General features: G+C 44.5%; 2 protein-coding genes and 1 long non-coding RNA gene across 3 annotated transcripts; 2 read left to right on the top strand and 1 right to left on the bottom strand.

The window, feature by feature from the left end:
- Positions 1-3,758: 3,758 nt before the first annotated feature.
- Positions 3,759-14,409, bottom strand: SLC13A2 (solute carrier family 13 member 2). Its single transcript, XM_065731885.1, has 12 exons — positions 13,984-14,409; positions 11,474-11,602; positions 11,013-11,149; positions 10,125-10,351; positions 9,274-9,454; positions 8,937-9,059; positions 7,841-8,062; positions 7,403-7,488; positions 6,640-6,761; positions 5,994-6,155; positions 4,936-5,073; positions 3,759-4,186 (listed from the first exon to the last, which is right to left on the bottom strand). Exons 1-12 carry the CDS (start codon positions 14,158-14,160, stop codon positions 4,061-4,063), a joined length of 1,830 nt encoding a protein of 609 aa, XP_065587957.1. The 5' UTR covers positions 14,161-14,409; the 3' UTR covers positions 3,759-4,060.
- LOC136045775 (uncharacterized) lies at positions 10,303-13,934 on the top strand. The gene is made up of 3 exons (XR_010621928.1): positions 10,303-10,379; positions 11,945-12,010; positions 13,699-13,934. It is a non-coding gene; the product is annotated as an uncharacterized LOC136045775 (long non-coding RNA).
- A 1,455-nt stretch (positions 14,410-15,864) lies between the features above and the next one.
- Positions 15,865-19,665, top strand: SLC46A1 (solute carrier family 46 member 1). The gene is made up of 5 exons (XM_065732188.1): positions 15,865-16,116; positions 16,222-17,074; positions 17,343-17,426; positions 18,291-18,447; positions 19,098-19,665. Exons 1-5 carry the CDS (start codon positions 15,865-15,867, stop codon positions 19,171-19,173), a joined length of 1,422 nt encoding a protein of 473 aa, XP_065588260.1. The 3' UTR covers positions 19,174-19,665.
- The last annotated feature ends 2,059 nt before the right edge of the window (positions 19,666-21,724 follow it).

The raw sequence follows: 21,724 nt of genomic DNA, 5'->3' as shown, positions 1-21,724 counted from the left end.
TCACTTTCCCTTCAGCTGCTGCCTAAGGACGCGTTCTGACCGAGATCAACCCAAGGTTGGCTGCATTCCGGACCTCTGGGCATGCAGCCACTAGATGGCACATTGCAAAATCCTGAATCCTGAACAACACCGTGATGTTTTCGGTCTGTTAGTGTGATCAAAGGATAAATAGTATTCAGTTTGCCTTTAATAGGAGAAAACACGCGGCACCGGCTCAGTGATTAAGTTCTATTAAGCTGCTGTTATTTTGGACACGATGTGATTAGTGCACCCAAACCACCTCATGTCCAGGCTTTGGCACCTAGCTCATTGCTAACTTAAATCATGCAGCTCAGTGAATCACACTGTGAATGGTTTTATTGGTTCCATGCTGGAAAAAAATAAATTGAGGTTTGTGATGCCTTCAATTTACACGTTTACCAAATCAACCCATTTGAGCTTTCTGTTCCTCGTGTGGTCTTACTCATACGCACACCACTGCCAATGTGCCATGGTTATCTGTGGGAGGAATTACCTCCAGGGGTGAATGCAGAACTGCTCTTCCAGCTCTGGAGGAAGATCCATGTGTACATAATGCTGTTGATGACTGGATAAAACACAGTCCCTTCATTTCTCAGTGGTATTGGACTTTCAGAGTTTCCACTCTTCCATTATTGCTTTTCATTCCCAATTCCATCCTTGTCGTAGCTCTCCATTATGTCTTTAGATGTCTCGTTGACAGTCACTGAGAAATTTGGTTTATGTTTTAATATGATTGTATTTTTGAATATATCATTTAGGTCTGTCTTGTATCCTCCAGCCAATTCTGTACTCATTACACTGTTTCCTACTCCTCTTGGCATGTATTTTGTTTGTGGAAATTTAATTTTTCATCTTCTTGAGATTATTTAATGTTTGTTATATTAGAAGGTATGCAGTGGCACAGCTGCCCAGGGAGATGAAGGATTCATTGTCCCTGGAGGTGTAAGGAGCCGTGGAGATGTGTGCTCAGTGGGCATGGTGGGGTGGGCTGGGGTTGGATTTGGGGGCTGGAGAGGTCTTTCCCAACCTTATGATTCTATTATTCTATGACTCCATCTTCATATACTTCAAGATTTCAGTGCTGTTCAGTAGGGCTTCCATTAAGGTCCTTTTAATGTCTTTTAAGTGAATGAGAACATGTTTTTTTGGTCTCTCAAGCCAACTTCTAGATAAAAAAAGCACTCTGGTTTTATCCTGTTTAGGCTTTAAAACTATCATCTTTTCTCATAGGTCTTATGATTACAGTGCTTGATAAAGTGACCCTTGCATCAGTTGCATCCCATTTTACAGATCTGTTGAGATGCTGCTGATGAAGCACCTTTCTCACCAGTAAGCCATTTTCCTTGTTGTGTTAACCCACCTAAAATTCACCTGCTGTGGTCATGTGTTGTAGAAGTTTATATGTTTACCATGATACGATGTTTACCACGTCCTTTATATTCTCTCTCGTGTACACGTGTGTGTCTGGGCAAGGCAAGGCAAGACAGCTCTGTAACTGCAGGGAAAATGGAGGGGGTGACTGCGAGTCACTCACTTACTCACTGGCATTTGCTGTGGGAAACCTGTATTTTGTGGTTTTTGTAGTGCACTTGCTTTTTGGACAAGGCAGGCAAGACGGCAGACATCACCTTCTCGTCAACAAATTTATCTCTTACGACTCTTACATAAAGTGGACGTAGTGTCAGCTCCGAAATGGAGAGCTGCACTGGGAATCTCACCTAACGACAGGTGCTGAGCTGGCAGTTTCACAGCAGATTGTGAAATTTGATCACACAATGGGAAATCGAGCCACTCCTTGAGGGCAATATCTGGAAACATAATGGGGAACCACCCTTCAAAGGCGATCTGGGTAATAATGGGGCTTAGGAATACTTTCTACCTGCTTTGCTTAGAAAATTATGAACATTTTTAATAGTGTCACTGCTTTTTGCACAAGCACACTATATTTAGATGCACCTCAACTGGTCCTGAGACACACCCAAGGCAACAAACTGCCCAGCGTGAAAATGGCACTACCATCACTTCAAAGTGGACACTATTAATGACATTTTCCGTTCTTCCTATGGCCTGGTATTATTGTTAGCTTCTCTCCTCTGTCCACAGGTTGCATCCTTTGGGATGTTTGCTGAATAACATTTGCTGCAGCTGTTTTCTGGTAAGTCCTGAGCCTTTATATACTCATACACGCTAATGAACATGGAACACCCACATTACTGCCCTGGCCCCATGACACCGGGTGCTACTTGATGTCTTTCTTCTTGAGATTGCCATAAAGATTGCACCTGTGCTCCTGCATGTCGTTATGCACACCACAGCCTCTGAATAATGTAGACTCATAGAAAAGACTTCAAAGAACCATAACACAGTTTTAAAAGGCTGGAAGGAGAGGCTGATGGGAGATGTAATATGAATTCAGTGTTTCCTGCTTTGCTAAGCAGTAATTTAGGAGGATGTGTAAGCAATGTGCAAGTATTTCAAAGAAAGCAAAAAGCCAACAGGAGCTGTGCACACTGCCCTGATGTTGCAGACAAAGAGTGAGGAAGGGGGAAGTCTGCAGCAAATCATCTACTTGAGTTTGCTATTTTGTTGGGCACTCACACATCGTGATCAGCAGAACGAAAATATTTAGAAAGATTGGGTATTATTTGATAGTGATAAATGCAAAGGGGAAAAGAAATGGAGTCTGTATGTGAATGAGATCAACCAGCCAGGAGCTCTTTGGCCAAGAAGAATAAACATCCTTCCTTCTTGTGCTATGGACACCGTGATGGGTTGATGGATATTGATGGTACTGAATGAATATTACGATGGGTTGGTGGTTGGACTAGACGATCTTAGAGGACTGTTTCAACCTAAATGATCCTGTGATTCTATGTTAGATCCCTATCACATAATGAAATCAAAATATTGATTCTATCTCTCAAAGACTCCGAAGAGTTAACACCAGATTATCCTTTCTGGGATCTTCCACAGCAACTGTTCCAAGAAAGCGATCGACACAAAGAGAACCAGTGCCCAGCAGCTACCAGGGCTGTCTTAACAGTTGGAACTGGAAATACTGCAGGTTGGTGCACTGTATGCCAATAAACATCCAAAAAGTCTGCTATCTTGGTCAGTTTGGTCACTGGGAACCTGTGTGCTACTGAAAGCTGGCTTAGCAGAACGGGGATTGAGCACTGAGTTATACTAGGGGCTTTCGAAAGGAAGATCTTGGTACTGATAATCCAAGAAAATTAACCTGCTAGTAGTAATTATGGCTTTAATGATAACAAATTCAATTGTGCTAACTTAGCAACAGGAAGCTCAGACAAGCCATTGACACGTGGAAGACAAGTGTATTTACAGCGATATTTGTACATGAACATAAAAAATAATAGCCTTTAATTAATCATATACATGTTAGGACACAAGGCCCTTCTCAGGGAAATATTTATCTTCCTGACATGACATTGCAGGCTGTATTGCTGCTTAAATAACAATGGGATGGATGTTTTAGGATAAAAGCACTCTTCTGCATTCATAACAGAGTGGGCTGTAAATATATACATTTCAAAGTCATAGGATAGGCTGACAGCATGTGATTTATCTCCAACCATACAGCACATGCCATGCCCACAGAGTATACAACATTATATACATATGGAACATGTACACTGGTGCCTGTAGGTGAATATTCACGTTAGTGCTGATCCACAAATACAGGCATATACACATAGACAAATACAGTACAATCTCTCTCCATCCTTTTATATACCCAGTTCTTTCTCACTCACTGTAGATTTAGGACTTCCCATGCGAAGCATGAAAAAACAACGTTGTGCTTGGAGAAAACGTTCCCCAGCAGAGACAGAAAATCTGAAGACACCTGGCACAGCTGAAAGGCAGGAGGTCACCTCGTCTTATTGGAGGGTTGATTTCTCTCACAGATAGCAAGTCCTTTTGCACAGAATAGATCTGTCTCAGCTACTGCTTGTGTCAGTGATGGTCGTGCTCACACTGCAGTCCTAATAGAAGCAGCTGTTGGTTCCTCTCTGCATTACTAGCATTGTGTTGAGTTTGCCCAAGATGGGTAGGTACTCAGGTTTAACAAGGATGAAGCCCAGGTGTTGATGGCCAGATTTATTGTCAGAACGCCCAGGATGTTGAGTACAAATCCAGCTTTGGCCTGGAATTATGAAGAAGAAATGTTATTAGTTGAACTGAATGCTCTTTCTCCTTCCATGCTGATTTGGATTGTTTTATGGTTAGTTTTTCCTGCTTCCCTCTTTGTCTCCTTCAAACCTCCATCAAATTACATTTAAACTGTTTTTCTTCACAAGATACGGTTTGTAGAATGGAAACTGGTTTTCCATTGGGTAGAGCTGTTAAGCAAGAAATCCTGAAATCCTTTTCATCTGCTTATGTTAATCCTTGTCCTCTGACCTGGTGTTGGCATCTAGTATTATGAACTGGAGAAGTTATGTAGAGACATGACATCCTTGTCCACCTTTCTTTGTCATACTGAGAATGGGCATCAGGGCAGCCTAGTGAGAGGCGTAGGCTTTGCCCTGCTCACCACAGAAGGATTATACAGATTACACAACTCCTCAACATCCCCGATCATATCTGCACGTGGGCTTTTGGAACAGTTATATGCTGCCACTTCTCACTCAAGCACTTCTCAGCAAGCTGCTGTAGGGACAAGTTCAAGAGGTCTTGAATGTTTTCTTAAAGATTAATAGCATCTTTATAAGGCTGTAAATATGCACTAATAAGAGGGGCCCCTAATTGATTTGAACATTCGCATTTGCCTCCCCGATTGACTTCAGAAGGGTGAGTTTTCTAACACTGAAAGAACCAATGTTAGGAAAAAAAAGGAAAAAAGAAAGATCAAAACTAGAGATGAAAATGATGAAAAGAATGTGTTTTTCTCACCATGTCTATAACCTTGAGATGTCCGTATGAGAAGACAATAGCATTAGGGGGAGTGGCCACTGGGAGCATGAACGCCAACGATGCTGAAAGTGTACAGGGCACCATGACATAGAGTGGATTGAGGCAGATAGATTGCGCCTATGCAAGAAGGGAGAGTGCAGATGATGGTTTTGATACACAAAAATGCATAGAAACTTTTTGGCAGAGCACCGATCGTGTTTGTCTGTGCTAGAAAGAATTTCTTTCACAAAATGCTGCTGCCTTTCATATTTTGGGTGTGCTTTAACTTCTACTCTGCATCTTTGCGCAGCAGAAGCAAGAATTGCAGTCAATGCTTTGTGTTCCTGATGGTGGATTTTGAATCACTGCTTTGGGATAAATTAATAGCAACGATTTTATTTGACTCCAAAACCAGGAAAGAGTATAAAGTGCCTTCAAAGAGATTGTGAGCAAAATTAAATTAATCGGTGGAAACTTTAAAGGTGAGTGGGTCATCTTAGGGATTATTGGAGCCTGTGCTTTATGCAAAAATATTCTGGTGGTTCTTACTCCAGTGTCAGTCTGGAGCCATAATTTCACAATGCAGAATGATATCTACCCCTGCAACAGGAGTTTCCTGTGGAAATTTTGAATTAGGTCACAGAACTTGACTAATGCTATCGTCTTCAGGCTTCTGGAAGGGCAGTGTTTGGAGTGAAATACAGTAATGGAATGTTACAGGGAAACAAATGCTGCTGCTGCTGTCTCTGTGCAGAACAAATAGGAAAAAACGAGTACAGCTGGCAGTGACCTCATAGGGTTATTTAGGCCAGAAGGCAAAGTCTGCTATGCCAATGAGTTTAATCCCTTTAGTTTTCCCCAGCAATGATTTTAGAAAGGTTGAACTACGCACACAGTGTGTGTGAATTTACAAGCATTCACATACATACACATTCGTTTTAAGTCTTGTCTCCTGAATAGCTACATGAGCCAGGGCTTGGTGGTGTCAGCCAGCTACTTCTCATCACTGAGCATACACCTGCTTGAAATGTGTCCTTACAAGAACATTCTGAACTCACCATTGAAGCCAGGATAGGGAGAAAGAGGGTAGTGGTGGCCACATTGCTGGCACACTCAGTGAAAGTAGCAATAAGGAGACACAGCAGGAATGCAATGGCTGGATGAGGGATATTCTCCAGAGGAGTCAGTTTGGAACCTAACCATCCGGACAGACCAGATTCCTGTAAGAGAGGAAAAATGCCTGTCAGGATAGTAGCTGCAGAAGAAGTACCCATATTGTGATCCAGCTATGTTTCCCTCATCAGTTCTACCCTATGGAACTTCTCATACAACCTTCTTTCCATAGAAAAACACATCGAGGCTGTAAGGACTGGGTTGGAGGCACATCCTAGAAGTCCTAGAAGTGATATCTCCTCAGCTTGCCGCACTGCTATTAAATTGCATTGAGTAGAATCTTTGTTGTATTGGGGGACTTTCTCAATCACCCACTCTTCTAAAAACACAGTTAATTGTGCTGCTGTGCTGCACCATGCACTACAAAACACAACTCATCACAGAACTGCTCCTAAGGATGAAATCTGTCCCGCTGCCACTAGTGGAGGTGTGTTTGGTGCTCCCAGCGTGCCCTCTTGTGTTCTGGGAGAGCATAGGTGAAAAGCAAAGGAGAAAACACCCACTGAGAGCAGGTAAGCAGAGGAATGTTACCTCGCTGCCTTTGGCCAAGGCAAAGCCACCTCCCAGCAGGAACACGATGTTCCACGGCATTTTCTCGTGAACTACTTTCCAGTTCAAGAGAGCTGGAGGTGCTCGGATCTTTGTCTTGTGGTCTACAATCCGAACAAGAGTTGGAAGTGCATTACACTCTCAGAAGAAAGGGGTTCTTTTCAGTGAGAGTTTGAATGCGAGGAAATATTTCTGTCAGCAAGATCAACATGACTTTGGAACGGTCTCAGAAAGGGAGTGAGGGGAGTCTTGTTAACAAAGATTTTAAAACGCGATGTGAATAATCTGTATTGCTTCAAGAAGCGTAGCGGAGTAGGCAAAAAGTAAGAGTGGGTTAGAGGAATGGCAGCATACCCAAGAACGGCCTCTTCTCCCAAGTAATTAGAGATAGGGGGAGAGGTAATGGCCTCAAGTTGCACCAGGGGAGGTTCAGGTTGGATATTAGGAAACATTTCTCCAAAAGTGCTATGCTAACAGCTGCCCAGGAAGGTGGGGAGTCCCCATCCCTGGAGGTGTTAAGAACTGTGGAGATGTGGCACTGAGGAATGTGGTCAGTGGGCACGGTGGGGGTGGGTTGGGGTTGGACGTGGAGATCTGAGGGGACTTCTCATGGAATGCATGGCTAAAGCATAAAACTGTAACTGTGCAGGAAGAGCAATTTGAAATTTCCGTAGTGAATCTAAAATATAAAGCTTTCAGTGTACTTATTCTGGCAGTTGCTCTTTGATGCCTTCAGTAAGCTCACCTGTCTGCTGTTTGATAGCAAATTCAGAAGGGATGATGAACAGCAAAATTGAAATGAAGATGGCAACTGTAGCATCAGAAACAAAGCTGCAATGGATTGGTAAAAAAAAACAAAACAGTAATGTTTTAGATGCAAAAGGAACTGAAGAAACTGGATAATGCAATAATTAAGTGAAAATTTTACATCTAAACTTGGTATGATCATGGATCACCCTGAATTGGAAGGGACTTATAAGGATCATCAAGTCCATATCCTGACTCCACACAGGACTATCTAAAACGATGCTACTGTTAGATTAATTCACAGCCTAGGTAAGGATACATCAGCATGGACTCTTCATGAAAAAACTGTTTGGGAAGAGAAAAGCCAGGCTATGCTTTATAATTCAGTTGTTTCCTGATAGAATTTTGTTCACAGGAGGAGGAAAAGTGACAGTACCTTGTACCATTTTTGTTGAAGAGAACAGTTGCCCAGCCTGTTATGAAACCGGGGTCTCTCGTAAACCAGAGCAGCACCAGTAGGACAAAGAGGACCAGGACTGCAATCTCTGCAAATTTCATTGAACCCAGTTTCTTGTTCTCATCCTTGATAATTTGATAGGCCTGTTGCTCCTTGGCCTTTGCAGAGGGATCTCTCACACAGCCAAAATTCTTCCGAAAACTAGAAAAAGTGGGCAAGAAAAATCAGAGAAATATGCCAGATGACCTAAGAGTTAAGAATCCAAACTTTGCAACTCAGATATGGTATACACATGCATTAATATAAATTATATATGTAATTATTGTAACACTGGCAGCCTCAGATGTGGACGATAACTGTATTGTACCCTGTGTAGCCATGATTCAAAAAGAACTCTCCTGTGCCTAAAAACTCATTATCAAAGCATAAAGTTCATGGAGTAATAATGACAAGAACAGTGTGACTGGCAATGTGTAGTGACCAGGAAGCAAAGAGCTGTCAAGGTTTTTCAAATGACAGAGAAGGAGGACTTACAAATTGGACTTTGAGGAATGAAACTCTATTTCAGATATTTACAAAGCTTGTTCCAATTAGAAGAGGTTGAGGATAGTACCCAAGTGGTATTCTGGGTATTGCACAGGTGATTAAAGCTGTTTGTATGGGGTGTTTATCTGGGAGCTGACACAATGCTAATCCTGCAACTCTGCACTACTTTCGTCATGAGGGAATTTACCAGCTCTATGCAGAAATCAATTTCCTGGTTTGGAGCACAGCAATCTTCTAGGACATGAAAGCAATGCAGCAGAACAGGTTGTGTGCAGCTGGAGCTCCCTGTTTCCAGCTACAGAGTGTTTTGCTGGGATTTCATCAGGCTTTTGGAAAAAAAAATTGCAGTCATTTAACAGATACGCAGTGTGCAGTGCTGTTGGACTCTGTTGTATCTGAATGCTCCTCTACTTGCTGTGTAAACATCCAGCATAGGCTTATCAATGGAAGAATCACTCATGGTACGATACATAATGAGTACTTAATAACAGACCTGTCCTCTGTGCTCTAGTATGAGAAGGGTACTTACTTAAAGCCCAAGTACAGTATCTGCAGCCAAATCCAGGCCAAAACCAGCAACACGACCATGGTGGGAAAAGCAAAAGAGAACCAAGAGGCAAAGTTGATGACATTGTCATTGTTGGGAAAGATCCTGTAAAATGTAGAGGGGTGTCAGCATCCCAAACTCTGCAGTCTTTTCTGTATTCAAAACAGAGAAGGTGTTTTGAGGCTCCCCAAGGAGGAGAAGCCAATTTCCCTGCAGAGTTAGCAAACTAATATTTTCCTTCTCCATATGAATTAGAAGTCAGTTGGAACAGAAAGATGCATCTTAATGGATGTATATTCCCAAATCCAACCAGACTTACTCATCAACTTGTCCTTTCAGCACCAGATTTGGTGTCGTCCCAGTCAGAGTTGCAATCCCTCCAATACTGGCTGAGTAACAAATGGAGAGAGACATTCCCTTGCAGAGTTTCTTGTGCTTCTCATCTAGGAGGTTTTCATTTCTCTCTTTGTCTTCCTCAACTGCCAGAACATGGTTATTACCTAGATGCCAAGATAGGAACGAGGGGGTTACAGAAGCTGCACTGGAAAGGAAAAGATCTTCTGTCTGTAAAACTATGTAATTGAAGGCTAGGACAACAATGGACTCAGAGATGAAGGAGACAAATTTCCTTGTTTTAGGAGGCTGGCTGTTAATTCTTTGATATTCTGTCAATTTTTACTGGTTGTTAATGAAAATAACCATTTTTCAGGGGAAGTTGCTGTGATGAAGTCTGAAGAGAGATTGTTGTACGATTATGTATCTTTGGGATTAGAGAGATCATTCTTTGGATTACAAAGATCATTTTAATCTCTAACCTTCAGGCATGAAATAGGCCAGGATCTGTCCCTCAGATTGCCTATTGTCTGATGAGTTACACAGTAGATTACAATGCTAACATAATATATAGGGAAATATCAAACCTAATGTGAGGCCTTCAGCTAATGGAGTGCTTATACATGTTGTTTTACTGAGCTATTGACCTTCATCCAAGTCAGTGGTGCTTACTGAGCCTTTGATTCACGGAAGAGCCTCACAATTGCTGCGAGGAACAGTCAGGATGTTTTAGGTACATCCCTTTTTCAGAATTTAGTAGCAATGACTGTACCAGTGAAGAAAACATCAGGACATCCTCCATTATCCCAAAGAGAAAAATACCCAGAGCCCATTCACCTTTTTCCCCTGTTTCTTTGAAGCTGTTTGATTTCACTGGCTCTTCTTGCAGTTCAAAGGCCTTATTGTCATTCTCAAGCACTTGGTTGGCTGCTTCAGACTCCATTTCTGACTTGTGCAGCTGATCCAGAACCGCCTGTGCTATGGGCACCATCATGGCAGTGGTGGCTGTATTGCTGATCCACATGGACAGGAACGCAGTCACGACCATGAAACCCATCAGAAGTCTGAAACGAACAGGTTTGAAGAAGCCAGGTCAGAACTCGGGGCTTCCATGCCCGTTTCTGTAACAAAGCTTTGTTTACAAATGCTAGGTTTAAAAAGTACCTAGCAATCAGTTTAAACCTTAAGGAAAATGATCTCTCTTTTTTTTTTTTTTTGGTAGATTTATCCTACCACTATCATTTAAGAGTCTCTTCTTTCTCATATAAAATTCTAATCCTTGTTTCGATATTACTTTGTTATTTGTCTCAGAATTATTCTTTAGATGAGATGTAGATTATACATCAGATGAAAAGGGTTTTATCTTATATGCATTTTTGTTCTATTGCTTTGTAATTTCCTTCTGTATTCCCTCTTCTTATGATCTAGGACAAATTAAAAAGGGTAACATAGCCTCTGTGTGGCTTAAAGCTCCAGTCTGGCAAATGGTTGCTGTTTCCAAAACAAGTATTCCCACATTTTCTCTTCTCTTTGCAATTGATATAGCATTTATAAAAGTAAATGTTTCTGTATTTCAGCCATAGTCTTTCCTGATTGTCTAAAGCTGTGCTCCTGCCCAGGCCCAGTAGCACCCCTGACTTTTCAGAACTGACTTCAGGCAACACTGGTAGGAACTAATGCCATGCAAATCCTCTATCCCATGTCGTTCTCATGGCTGTAACTCACAGGGCTGGTCTGACACCGGTGATGAGCAAGACCCGCAGAGCAACACGCTTGTGTAGGTTCCAGTTCTCAATAGCAATGGCCATCAGCAGTCCCCCAATAAAAAGCATATTGGTGTCCTTCAAATACTCCCTGCAGACCTACAGCATAGAGCAAGGGGGAGAAAAAAGCAATAAGAAACCATTAGTTAGAGAGGAGGTATTTTCTGAGCGAGGACCTTGTCCCAAAGTCATTAGTATGTTAGCTATGGGTGGCATCTGATCAATGGGTTTGCTTCAATTTCGGATTAGCAGCTCCACTCTGGGCACATGCAAGTTCTATCCCATGAACAGAAAACATTTTCTGTGTAACACTAGCTCATTCTTATCCTCTTCGATCAACACTCTGGAAATCCCCCTGGCCATAATCCCCAAATAAGAGATGACCAACAAAAAACAATGGCAAACACAACCCCAATCTCTTACTGTTGTCGAATCCATTATATTCATCATTGGGAAGAGCAGAACGGGCAGGAATGCCGTGACAGCCAAAGGCAAGGCTTCCGTGCACCACAACAGTGCCATCAGGATGATAACATAACCACATTGGGCCTCCTGGAAGAAGGGAGTGCATGCAGTCAAAAGGGGCTGTACACCTCACATACGCTCTGAGAAGGCAACAGCTCATCATTATACTCATGGCCTGATAACGGGATTTGGGAAAAGGTTGTTTTCTGTCTTTTTCTCCCATCTGTCTGCCTAACTGTGTAGATCCTAATCCAATGACAAACTACTCAACTACTGTGGGGGGAGATTGGGGCCTTTGATAGGGAAAAACAAGAAATAGATGACTTTGAACCTTTTATGATAAGGTATTGACGGTCCCCACACAGGCGTCTTGGTTTTGCTGATGCTAGTGTTTTCTCTTTTATTATTATTTCTGTCTTTGATTGGCAGGGGTAATCTTCAATCCAGTCAAGGTTTCCCTAATTCTTTCTCTGTGCACTTCAGGATGTGGCCCAGGTGAACCCCAGCTAGGCTCAACAGCCCGAGTTCTTTGTATTGGAAATACTGTTATCTCATTTTTGAAATCAGATTTTTAGCTTTGTACAGACTTTGAAATGCTGACAAACTGGTCATGGGTCAGTTTCATCTTCCATTGACTTAGAGTGATTTCTTTGAAGAAGGTATGATCTCATGTTTCACGCTATTATTATTATTATTATTTTTCCTGAGAAAACTGGCATAGTTTTGCTGCATACAGCCACTCCGAATTCTATATAAGACTATTTCAGTCAGCCATGGGCACCAGAAGGATTCAAAACACCATTTACAACGTGGCGTATTGCTAGGCTGCTGGAAAAACAAAACCAAAAACACAGGAGAAAGTGATACTGCAGAATACAGTGTCTTCCTTAATTTGGAGTGAGCAAAATAATAGGTGCCAGCAGTGGTCAAAGCAAAGGATTTGGAAGAAAAAAACGTCGTCGTGTGGCCTTGGTCGAATGTCCACTCAAAATGCACAGAATGGAGAGAAGAAATGAAAGCGTACCAATGTTTATTGGCTAAATATTGGAGTGAAAGTGATGGAAAAGGTGATGGCTTGAGTCTAAAGGTTCAAACCAAGGAATAATGGAGGAAAGTGATCTCCGTGGCACATTACCAGAGATGGAAAAGCAGTGCTGTCAGAGATTCGTGAAGAGATGAAAAATGCCTTTTAAGCCTTATGACAGTGGCAAGAACCTTAATTATTGATTCTATCAAGTGCTGAACACAGCTTCCCACTCTGACTGACCCTTTTCTCCCTTATTTTATTGTTATGAAGAAACACCAATGGATGACACCAGTGGGGAACGCTGACTGACAAAACCAAGGGCTTATTGTGTGGTAACAGCACCCCCAGAAAATGCAGATAAAAAGCAACACCCCTATTTCTTCATAAAGTTTATGATGCTGATCCCTTGTAACTTCCTTTGGCCTAGAGAAAGTTAATTCGCAAAAACAATTGTCTGTTATTTTTTGTTTGTCTTTCTAGTAAGCTTTTAAGTGACAGTTTAAGCCATTTTATTTGCACAGCAAGAGAATAGGAGGACATGCCTGATCAGTTACTGCATTTCTCCTCCCACCAGTGCCACTCCATTGTTCTTGCTTGCAACCTGCTGGCCATAGCTCCAGAAAATCTCTGACTCATTGATCTGATGAAAAGAATGAATTCTACAGGAAAAAAAAAAAAGAAATAAAAGAGCAGTGAGGAAGTGAGGGGTTGCACAAAAAGACAGAGTGGAGTGAGGAATGGGGAAGGGCTGGGAATGAGGCCAGAAGCTGGGGGTCAGCAGCGATCGAGGGGAGGAGGTAGGACTGGCATTCAAAGAGCAGTAGTGACAGGAGAGGGGACTGGGATTGGAATGAGAGACCTGAGGACCAGAGGTTAGATCTGTCTGCATGAGGAGAGAGGGAGAAATGGGTGAGAGTGAAGATTAATCCGACTGCTGGCGCTCCGCCCGCTCTCAGTGCTGCGTTCAAGTGATCAATGGTTCAGAAATACCTGCCCTACTGCTACAGGCTTTTGCAATTAACTTCTTCAGAAAGAAAGTTAAGCAATCTGTCTTTCAAAACATAATGTTTTAAAACTGGTGGTTTTTTTTTTTTAAGTTTATTATGGTAATAATGATAGGAAGAGTGAAATGCATCTTTTTTTCCTGATGTAACAGATTTCCTTATCCATTTGACCATGAGAGATGTCTCTTTTACCTGACAACAATGATGAGGAAAAATACCCAACGTGGGATGTGAATGGGGTACTGTCAGAAAATCAGAAGGCAGTTTGGGATCAATCCTTAGAAGGCAAATCAGATTCCCGGGTCCCTTCCAGCTCTGGATATGCTGTGATACTATGACTAAATGAAGTGCCTCTAAGAAAGAAATAGCTTGTTCTCTTCAAAGGAACACCTCTAAGGAGATATTTCACTCTCAAATTCAATGTAAAAGGTTCTTACCTTGGTAGGAACAGCTAGAGGCAGTGGCAAGAAGAGAAGGGGCACCAGGACGACCACCAGATATTTCCTGAAGGCAAAAGCCACCTGCCAGCAGGGAGCCATGGTGGAGCTGGCCCAGTGCTGAAAGGGCCAGCGCTGCTCCCGGGGACTATATAAACACGCGGCAATATTAAACATTGACCTCTGGCAGCTGGGTGTTGTTTTTGGATGTAATCAGAGAAAGAAGGAAGAGAACAAAGAAGGGAGGGGACAGCAAAAGAGTGTCAGATCAGGAACTTTCTTACAACAGCCTTTCTGATAAACGATAAATCCGGGAGAGGATTAACTCCTTGAGCCCAAGTTGTTTCAAAAGCATCCTGAGTAGTCCTCCACTTTAGTCAAGTCACGCCTGCTTTCAACAGGTATCTCCCATTAGAAGAAAAAAGACAGAAACCTCACAACAATTTTCTTCTGCTCTGTTTAAAGGGTGAATGTTCTGGCCACCCAGAACGGGTCGGTGATTTACATGAAATGCCTTGGGCTAAAGAGGGAAAGTAATAACTCTTTCTTGACTTGGCCTGTTGTGTGTGAATGCGTTGAGCAAGACTTGGCTACAGTGCCAAAAATTGCAAGCATCAAGCTGCGGGTTTTTTCACCTTTCCTATCTGTCAGGTTTTTAGGCATAGCTGTGGTCCTGATTGCAAAAAAACTTCTAACAGTGATTTACTTGATTCTGTAAGCACACAGGAACTGAGTGAAAGCCATTAGCTCCAAAAGGAGCATTCTGCCAATGACACCTGGATGCCTTTCTTTGGCAGATCACGTCTGTGCAGCTTTCAGATAATGGAGATGTTTCCATTTCATTGGTATTAATTGTTACAGCTCTGTTTATAGCTTGGTCAAGCAGAGAGAGAAGAGAAGCAAAGACCTTAGGCCATCTGATGGTAGCTCCACCAAAAGCTTCTGTTGGATATCAGGAAAAGCTTCTCCAAATAGTGGTGATGATGCATTGGCACAGCTGCCCAGGGAATGGTGGGATCCCCAACACTGAAGGTGTTTGAGAACGATGGAGATGTGGCACTGAGGGATATGGTCAGCGGGTATGATGGGAGTGGGCTGGGGTTGGACTTGGGGATCTGAGAGGTCTTTTCCAACCTGAATGATTCTGTGATGCTGTGGTTAAACACTCCCTCGGTGATGTCGAACAAGTGATGCCAGTTTACATTAACTTGGAACTACTCTGGTTTAAGTAAACAAGTTAATCTCATAATCTGAATTGTGTTTTTAAAGTGTTGATTTAAAGCACTTGGTCTTTGCTTACAGATCTGGTCTTAGAGGCACCAAACCCTGATTATGATTGGATAAAAGGAAAAGGTTGTTTAGGATAAGGGTAGTGAGGCATTGGCACATGTTGGCCAGAGAGGTGGGGGTGCCCTGTCCCTGAAGACCCCCAGGGTCATGCCGGAGGGCTCTGGGAACTCATGGAGCTGTGGGTGACCCCGTGCACCGCAGGGAGTGGTACTGGATGGCCTTTGGGGGTCCCTTCCAACACAAACCATTCTGTGACCCTATAAAACGAATCGAGTTGTTTTGACATTGCTAACTACACTTCCCAGGTTCCAATGTATTTTCCCAGATTCTTGTGCATGTAAATTGTTGATTACAGCTCGAAGACCAACACAACATCAGGTTGGAAACTGAAATATCTTTAACTACCGCCCAGAAACCCACCAGCAGGGACCCCCAGCGCGCCCCACAGCGGCGCAGACGACGCACGGAGGAGAAAAACCCTCTAAGTCATCGCTGCCCTCGGATCCTCCCCCCTCTCCGCTATGGGGCGGAGCTGGGCTTGGGGCCGGGCGGTGCCGCTGTGTTTGTCGCTCCGCCCGTTCCTCCGCAGCCATGGCCGCCCCGTCGGATCCCCCCTCCGCCTCCATCCCCCCGGCACCGCCGCCCCCCGCCCGCCGCTGCCTCCCCGCTCCCTCCGTGGAGCCGCTGCTCTTCCTCGCCACGCTGGCTCTCGGTTTGCAGGGCCCGTTGGCCACCCAGTACCTATGGGATCGGCTTGGGGCCGAGCACGGCTACGTGGGTCCCAATGGCAGCAGTCCCGACGGCTGCGGGAACGGCAGCGGAGCCGCGGAGCCGCAGCGGGAGGTGGGAGCACTCGGGGTGCGCGTTAGAGGGGCGTCCCCGGGGGAGCATCCCCGGAGCGCTTGGGATGGCCGTGCCTTACACCCTCACGGTGTATTTCTCTTTCAGGAGGTGGAAGCGTTGGTCGCCCACTGGAACCTCTACATCAATCTGGGGGGTTTCTTCGTGGGGCTCTTCTCGGTGACGCTCTTCGGGCCGTGGAGTGACAGCGTGGGCCGGCGGCCGGTGCTGGTGCTGCCGGCGGTGGGCATGGCGGTGCAGGCGGCCGTGTACCTCCTCGTCATGTACCTGCGGCTGCACGTTGCCTACCTGCTCCTGGGGCGCATCATCAGCGGTCTCCTGGGGGACTACAACCTGATCCTGGCCGGCTGCTTCGCCTCCGCGGCCGACAGTAGTGACCAACGCGCGCGCACCTTCCGCGTGGCCATCCTCGAGGCCTGCCTCGGCGTGGCGGGCATGGTGGCCAGCATTGGAGGTGGCCAATGGCGCAAAGCAGAGGGTTACATCAACCCCTTCTGGCTGGTGCTCGCCGCCAGCCTCGCTGCTGCCCTCTATGCTGCTCTGTGTCTGCAGGAAACGGTGAAGCAGCGGAGGGAGGCCAAGCTGTTGACGTTGCAGCACTACAAGGCTGTCTACAGGCTGTACACGGCCCCGGAAAACTTGAGCTCCAGGAGGAAGCTTGCCCTCTATTCCTTGGCTTTCTTCCTTCTTGTCACTGTCCATTTTGGAACTAAGGACATCTATGTTTTGTACGAACTTGGCTCCCCGCTCTGCTGGGCCTCTGATCTCATTGGGTACGGCTCGGCCGCCAGCTACCTAGCATACCTGAGCAGCCTGGGGGGGCTGCGGCTGCTGCAGCTCTGCCTGGAGGACACCTGGGTGGCAGAGATAGGACTCATCTCCAATATTGCTGGGCTGGTGGTGATTTCTCTTGCTACTACAACACCACTGATGTTTGCAGGTGACGCAGAGCTCTTAAATCCCTCTATCTCAGAGGCGTAGCATGGAGATGCCAGGAGATCATAGAATCATGGGATACTCCAAGTTGGAAGGGATCCTTGTGGATCAGAGTCCAGCTGAGCAACACAGCTTAGCGGGCATGGTAGGGGTGGGTTGATGGTTGAACTTGATGACTAGAGGTCTTTTCCAGCCTTAACCTATGATTCTATGATTTTAAGTCAATGTAACTTCAGCTGAGCTTTCCCTAATGTGATGTATCTCGCTTACAGGCTATGGGATTATGTTCTTGTCCATGGCAGCTACTCCAGTTATCAGAGCCAAGCTCTCCAAGCTGGTCAGTGAGACGGAGCAGGGTAAGGAGTCATCCTTATGTGCAATTAAGCCAGGTCTCAAAACACTTGTCTTGGTGTAACACTGAAACCAAGCTGCTTTAGTAGGTTAGTACTTTCCTAACTCCTTTGGACTCCTGTGCCCACGCAGTCACCCTCAGGACTAGGGTGACACTTGAATTTTTCAGAATAGTTGTCAATATTCATCCATTTAGGCTCACTGCATTTTCAAGATGAGGACAAAAAAAAGAAAGCAAGTTGAAAAACACTGTGTTCAAGCTCAGGAACAGGTCATCCACTCGTCAATCTGCTTCAGAGAGTTTGAGGAGAAAGAGTTAAATGGATTATATAACAAGCGGATATTAGTGATTTCCTTGGCCATGACTTTTCTCTGTAGATGAGTAACAGTGGGAAGAAACTTAGTGTTGTTAGAGGGTTATATCATTGACCATGGTGAAGGATCATGGATAACCCTGAGGAGGAGCGTTACTTGCCTTTTGTCCAGGAATTCATTAGAGAAGCTTAGACTTGCTGTTACAGACTGCATGGGAATGCTTCTGCAGGCATGGAGGGGGGAAAGTGAGATGGGATAGACCCAAGGGTGACTTTGCAAAATTGGATTTCTTGCATTAGAATGAAGGCAGCACACACTTGATACCAGATTTATGATGCTAAGCCTATAAAATGCAGTCTTCTGCTGCACTTAATGTTTAACAAGCGATAAGATGTGCCTGGCAGTAAACAGATTTAGATAACCCTTTCTGAAGCGCTGGTAATCCAGCTGATAGATAACATCCCTGGTCAGCTCTTGCGGTACCAAGTCTGGAAATCTCTATGTTGGTGCTGTTACATGGCTCTCTCACCACTAACATCTTACATCTTTTGCAGGTGCTCTCTTCGCCTCTGTTGCCTGCGTGGAAGGGCTGTGCTCACTTGTGGCTACAGGGGTGTTCAATTCCCTCTACCCTTCCACCTTGCACCTGATGAGGGGATTCCCCTTTCTCTTTGGGGCCATCGTTCTCCTTATTCCAGCAGCTATCATGGGGTAATTTATTTCAGATTTCTAAAGTGTCACAGGAATTGTGGAGTGTAATATATTCAGTCTTAGGGTGGGCGCTCAACAAGGCTTGTTATCCGTTATGCTTATGGGAAAGTGTTTGGTGCCTCAATAAGCACAGGTTCATTTCACAGAATAGAACTACTGAGGTTGGGAAAGAGCTCTAAGATCACCAAGTCCAACTGCCAGCCCATCACCACCATGCCCGCTAACCGTGTCCCTAATTTCCATCCCCATTTCTTCTGGCATACAGCCTAGTGATAAACCTACAGTCTGAGTAGCGTGGCTGTCAATGCTCAAAGACCTTCCAAGTTTCATTCCACTCTAAGAGCAGAATCCAGAATCTGCAGTTGAATTTGCACATCCTCCGTTATGGAAGAGATGGAGTTCTCATAGGAGTCTGTGTTCAATTGTTTCTCTACTAATTAAAGCAAAAGTTTTGTCGTGATAGGAAATGAATCCCCTGGGAGAGAGAATGCACTGAAGTTTGTGGTAGAAGTGCAACAACTCCTGGCAGGATCATTTTGTTCTGTTCCTTTGAGACTCTAAAACTGACTTCATTCAGCAAAGTCACAGTGTGCCTTCATAAGCACTGACTGTTCTTTCTTTCTTTCTTTCTTTTTTTCTTCCTTTCTTAGGTGGATAGAAGTCCAGGACTCCAACATTCAGTACAGCCACTTCTCAGATGCTTCCTCGTCCCGTGCAGATGGCTGAGCAGCAGCTTAGCAGGGAGGAATTGGCCATTCTGGCAGCATCTGTCCACAGGCTGCTCTTTGTTCTTCACTTGATGAACACATCTGTGTGTGAGGGACACCTCAGTTGTCCTTACTGATTTTTAAATGCCAAAAAAGTTAGAAGTCACCACTGTGAGAGTCAGGAGGAACTTGATGTGAGCATCTCCTTGCTGTGATGTTGGCTCATCACAGAGAGAACCCAAGGGACTACTCAAAAGCCAGTCAAGAGTAAAAGCTATTGGCCATTTGGAAAGCCAGTAGTGGTTGGGTTGGGTTTTTCTGGGTTGAGTTGGGTTGGGTTTGTTTGGGTCGAAATTGACTGGTTGGATTTAACTGCTTTGGGTTGGGTTGAGCTGATTTTGGTTGGGTTAGATTGAGTTGAGTTAAGTTGAGTTGAGTTGAGTTGAGTTGAGTTGAGTTGAGTTGAGTTGAGTTGAGTTGAGTTGCTTTGGGTTGAGTTTGGTTTGTAAGATGGAGGTAGGGGTAGATAATGACAGAGAGCTGAATTCTCACTATATTGGTACTCTCCTCTTGAGTACCACAGTGTGCAACAGCTGAGCTGTTGGTGTAGGTGAAGCCCAGACCAGTCCCTGCAAGGCAAAGTTAAAGCAGAGATAGCTTGACAGTGTTCTGCCAACAAGCAAACCTCCACGTTTGTGGTATTTGCAATTGTTCTTTTCAAAGCATTAACTATATTGCTTCAATCCTGTTTTCTTCACGCTGCCATAAACCAGCAGTTCTGTGTACACTGCGTTGAACACAGTGTTCAGATGTCTGCAATAATGTGAAACTGCTTAGCACTCAGATTACTTTCAGAGTGAATAAACCCCCATTTTCTTTTACAACTCTTCAAAAGATTGCTTTTCTCTTTGCAGCTGTTGATGAGATTCACCCTTGCCTTGCTGTGTCCTTAACCATGCATGTGAAATGCTTATGCATCACTTTGTTTCCTGTTTGCTGAGAGTGGGTGATAAAAATAGAATCGGGGAGTAGGGAAGTGGAGAAGTAGAGAGGAACTTTGTGCCATACCAGTTGGTCCATGTGCCAGTGTGCTTCCTCCAGGAGCAGGGCGTGCTGTGAGGGCTGCGTTAGGTGTCTGCGGCTGAGCCAGTGGAGTCCATCAGTCTGTAACTCTGCCAACTGACTCCATGGCATCCAACAGTAACAGCTCAGTGTTGTGCAGTGAAGTGAAACTGGTGTGTGCTGGCTCTGCTCTGCTTTTGTGTCAGCGTGCTTGCGAAGGAGAAATTCAATAGGAACTATTACGGTCTATTTAGAAAACTGAAGCTTTTCTAGGCTCCCCTCCAAGAACTGCAAGCAAAGACATAAATCTATGCATTGCAGACAGCAGGTAGAGTCCCTGTGATGCAGTGAGCTCCATCAGCCCGTGCAAACATGGACCCAAAATGTGGGTCTCTGCAGAGAACAGTGCTTGGAGAGTGTGCATCACACCGAGTTGAGACAGTAAGTGAGCAAATATGGGAAGACTGCAGGGAGAAAAGCATGTGGCACAGAGGTAGAGATTTATAGTGTAAACCGTATTTATTAATAATGTCCAGTAGAACAACTTTTTGACGTGGGATGGTAGGGGGATAATGAACAGAATGTGTTTATCTCCTTGGAGTGCCTGCTGAGGCTGGGAGTGACCGAGTACGGGATGTTCTTTCAAAAGCAGAGAGTTCATGAGGGTGAAGATAATCATGTAACAGGGAAATGGGAAGAGATCAGGTGGGATCTCTTGCAGCTGAGACACCCAAGCTCCAGAGGACAAGTAAAACTTCTCTACACTGAATGGTGCATGGGGAGGTTGAGTGCTAGAGGGCTCCTGGGAAATTATACAAAATAATACTGTGTGTTATTGGAGGAAGGAGAATCCTCTGCAGTGTTTGAGTGGGGCTCCTTTAATGGCCATGGGGGCCTTGACCTTCAGTAAGTTAGTCAAGACCTTTCCCTGAAACAGTTCACACGTTGCTCGTATTCTCTAGCAGATTCACCTTTGGGCTCATGCACTGGTTTCCTCAGTGTTTAATCTGAAGATTAGATGATGCTGTGTCTGATGAGTGCTGGGCAGATATAGCTATTAACCTTTTACTAGGGAGCAAAGATGGCATTAACTGTGAGCTGATAAGAGCAATCTATAAAGCTCTGATTAAGCACCAGAAGTTATTTTTTATTTTTTATGAAACAATCGTGGATCTAAGCCAGAAAGCAACGTGTCTGTGTTCCTGCTACTTAGGGCAGGTATTGAGGCTTCAGGGGGAGCAGGGAGGAGGAGCAGTGATGCAGTGGCACAGCTGCCCAGGGAGGTAAGTGAGGAAGTCCCCATGCCTGGAGGTGTTCCAGAACCATGGAGATGTGGCACTGAGGGCCATGGTCAGTGTGCATGGTGGGGTGGGTTGGGGTTGGACTTAGGGATCTGAGAGGTCTTATCCAACCTGAATGTTCTGGACATGTGTCATAGAGAACCGACAACAGAATAAAATACAGCCAGTGTATCATATCTCTACAGTACAGCTTATGGCATCTTCCAT

This window comes from Cyrtonyx montezumae, unplaced genomic scaffold (assembly GCF_038088225.1).
Source record: "Cyrtonyx montezumae isolate F1298 unplaced genomic scaffold, pur_monq_1.0 scaffold_15, whole genome shotgun sequence".
In the NCBI taxonomy this organism is placed as follows: domain Eukaryota; kingdom Metazoa; phylum Chordata; class Aves; order Galliformes; family Odontophoridae; genus Cyrtonyx; species Cyrtonyx montezumae.
Note: the sequence above shows the minus strand (reverse complement) of the source record. Positions and strands in the feature narration are given on the sequence as shown.

What these genes read in the sequence shown, in the direction of transcription:
- SLC13A2 (XM_065731885.1), bottom strand. Translation starts at nt 14,160, where the DNA reads ATGTTTAATATTGCCGCGTGTTTATATAGTCCCCGGGAGCAGCGCTGG. An exon ending in CTCTAGCTGTTCCTACCAAG is followed by an intron (nt 11,603 to 13,983) that starts GTAAGAACCTTT and finishes CCCTTCTTCCAG; the next exon opens with GAGGCCCAATGTGGTTATGT. An exon ending in TGCTATCAAACAGCAGACAG is followed by an intron (nt 6,762 to 7,402) that starts GTGAGCTTACTG and finishes TTCGGATTGTAG; the next exon opens with ACCACAAGACAAAGATCCGA.
- SLC46A1 (XM_065732188.1), top strand. Translation starts at nt 15,865, where the DNA reads ATGGCCGCCCCGTCGGATCCCCCCTCCGCCTCCATCCCCCCGGCACCG. An exon ending in AACACCACTGATGTTTGCAG is followed by an intron (nt 17,075 to 17,342) that starts GTGACGCAGAGC and finishes TCTCGCTTACAG; the next exon opens with GCTATGGGATTATGTTCTTG. An exon ending in GGTCAGTGAGACGGAGCAGG is followed by an intron (nt 17,427 to 18,290) that starts GTAAGGAGTCAT and finishes CATCTTTTGCAG; the next exon opens with GTGCTCTCTTCGCCTCTGTT.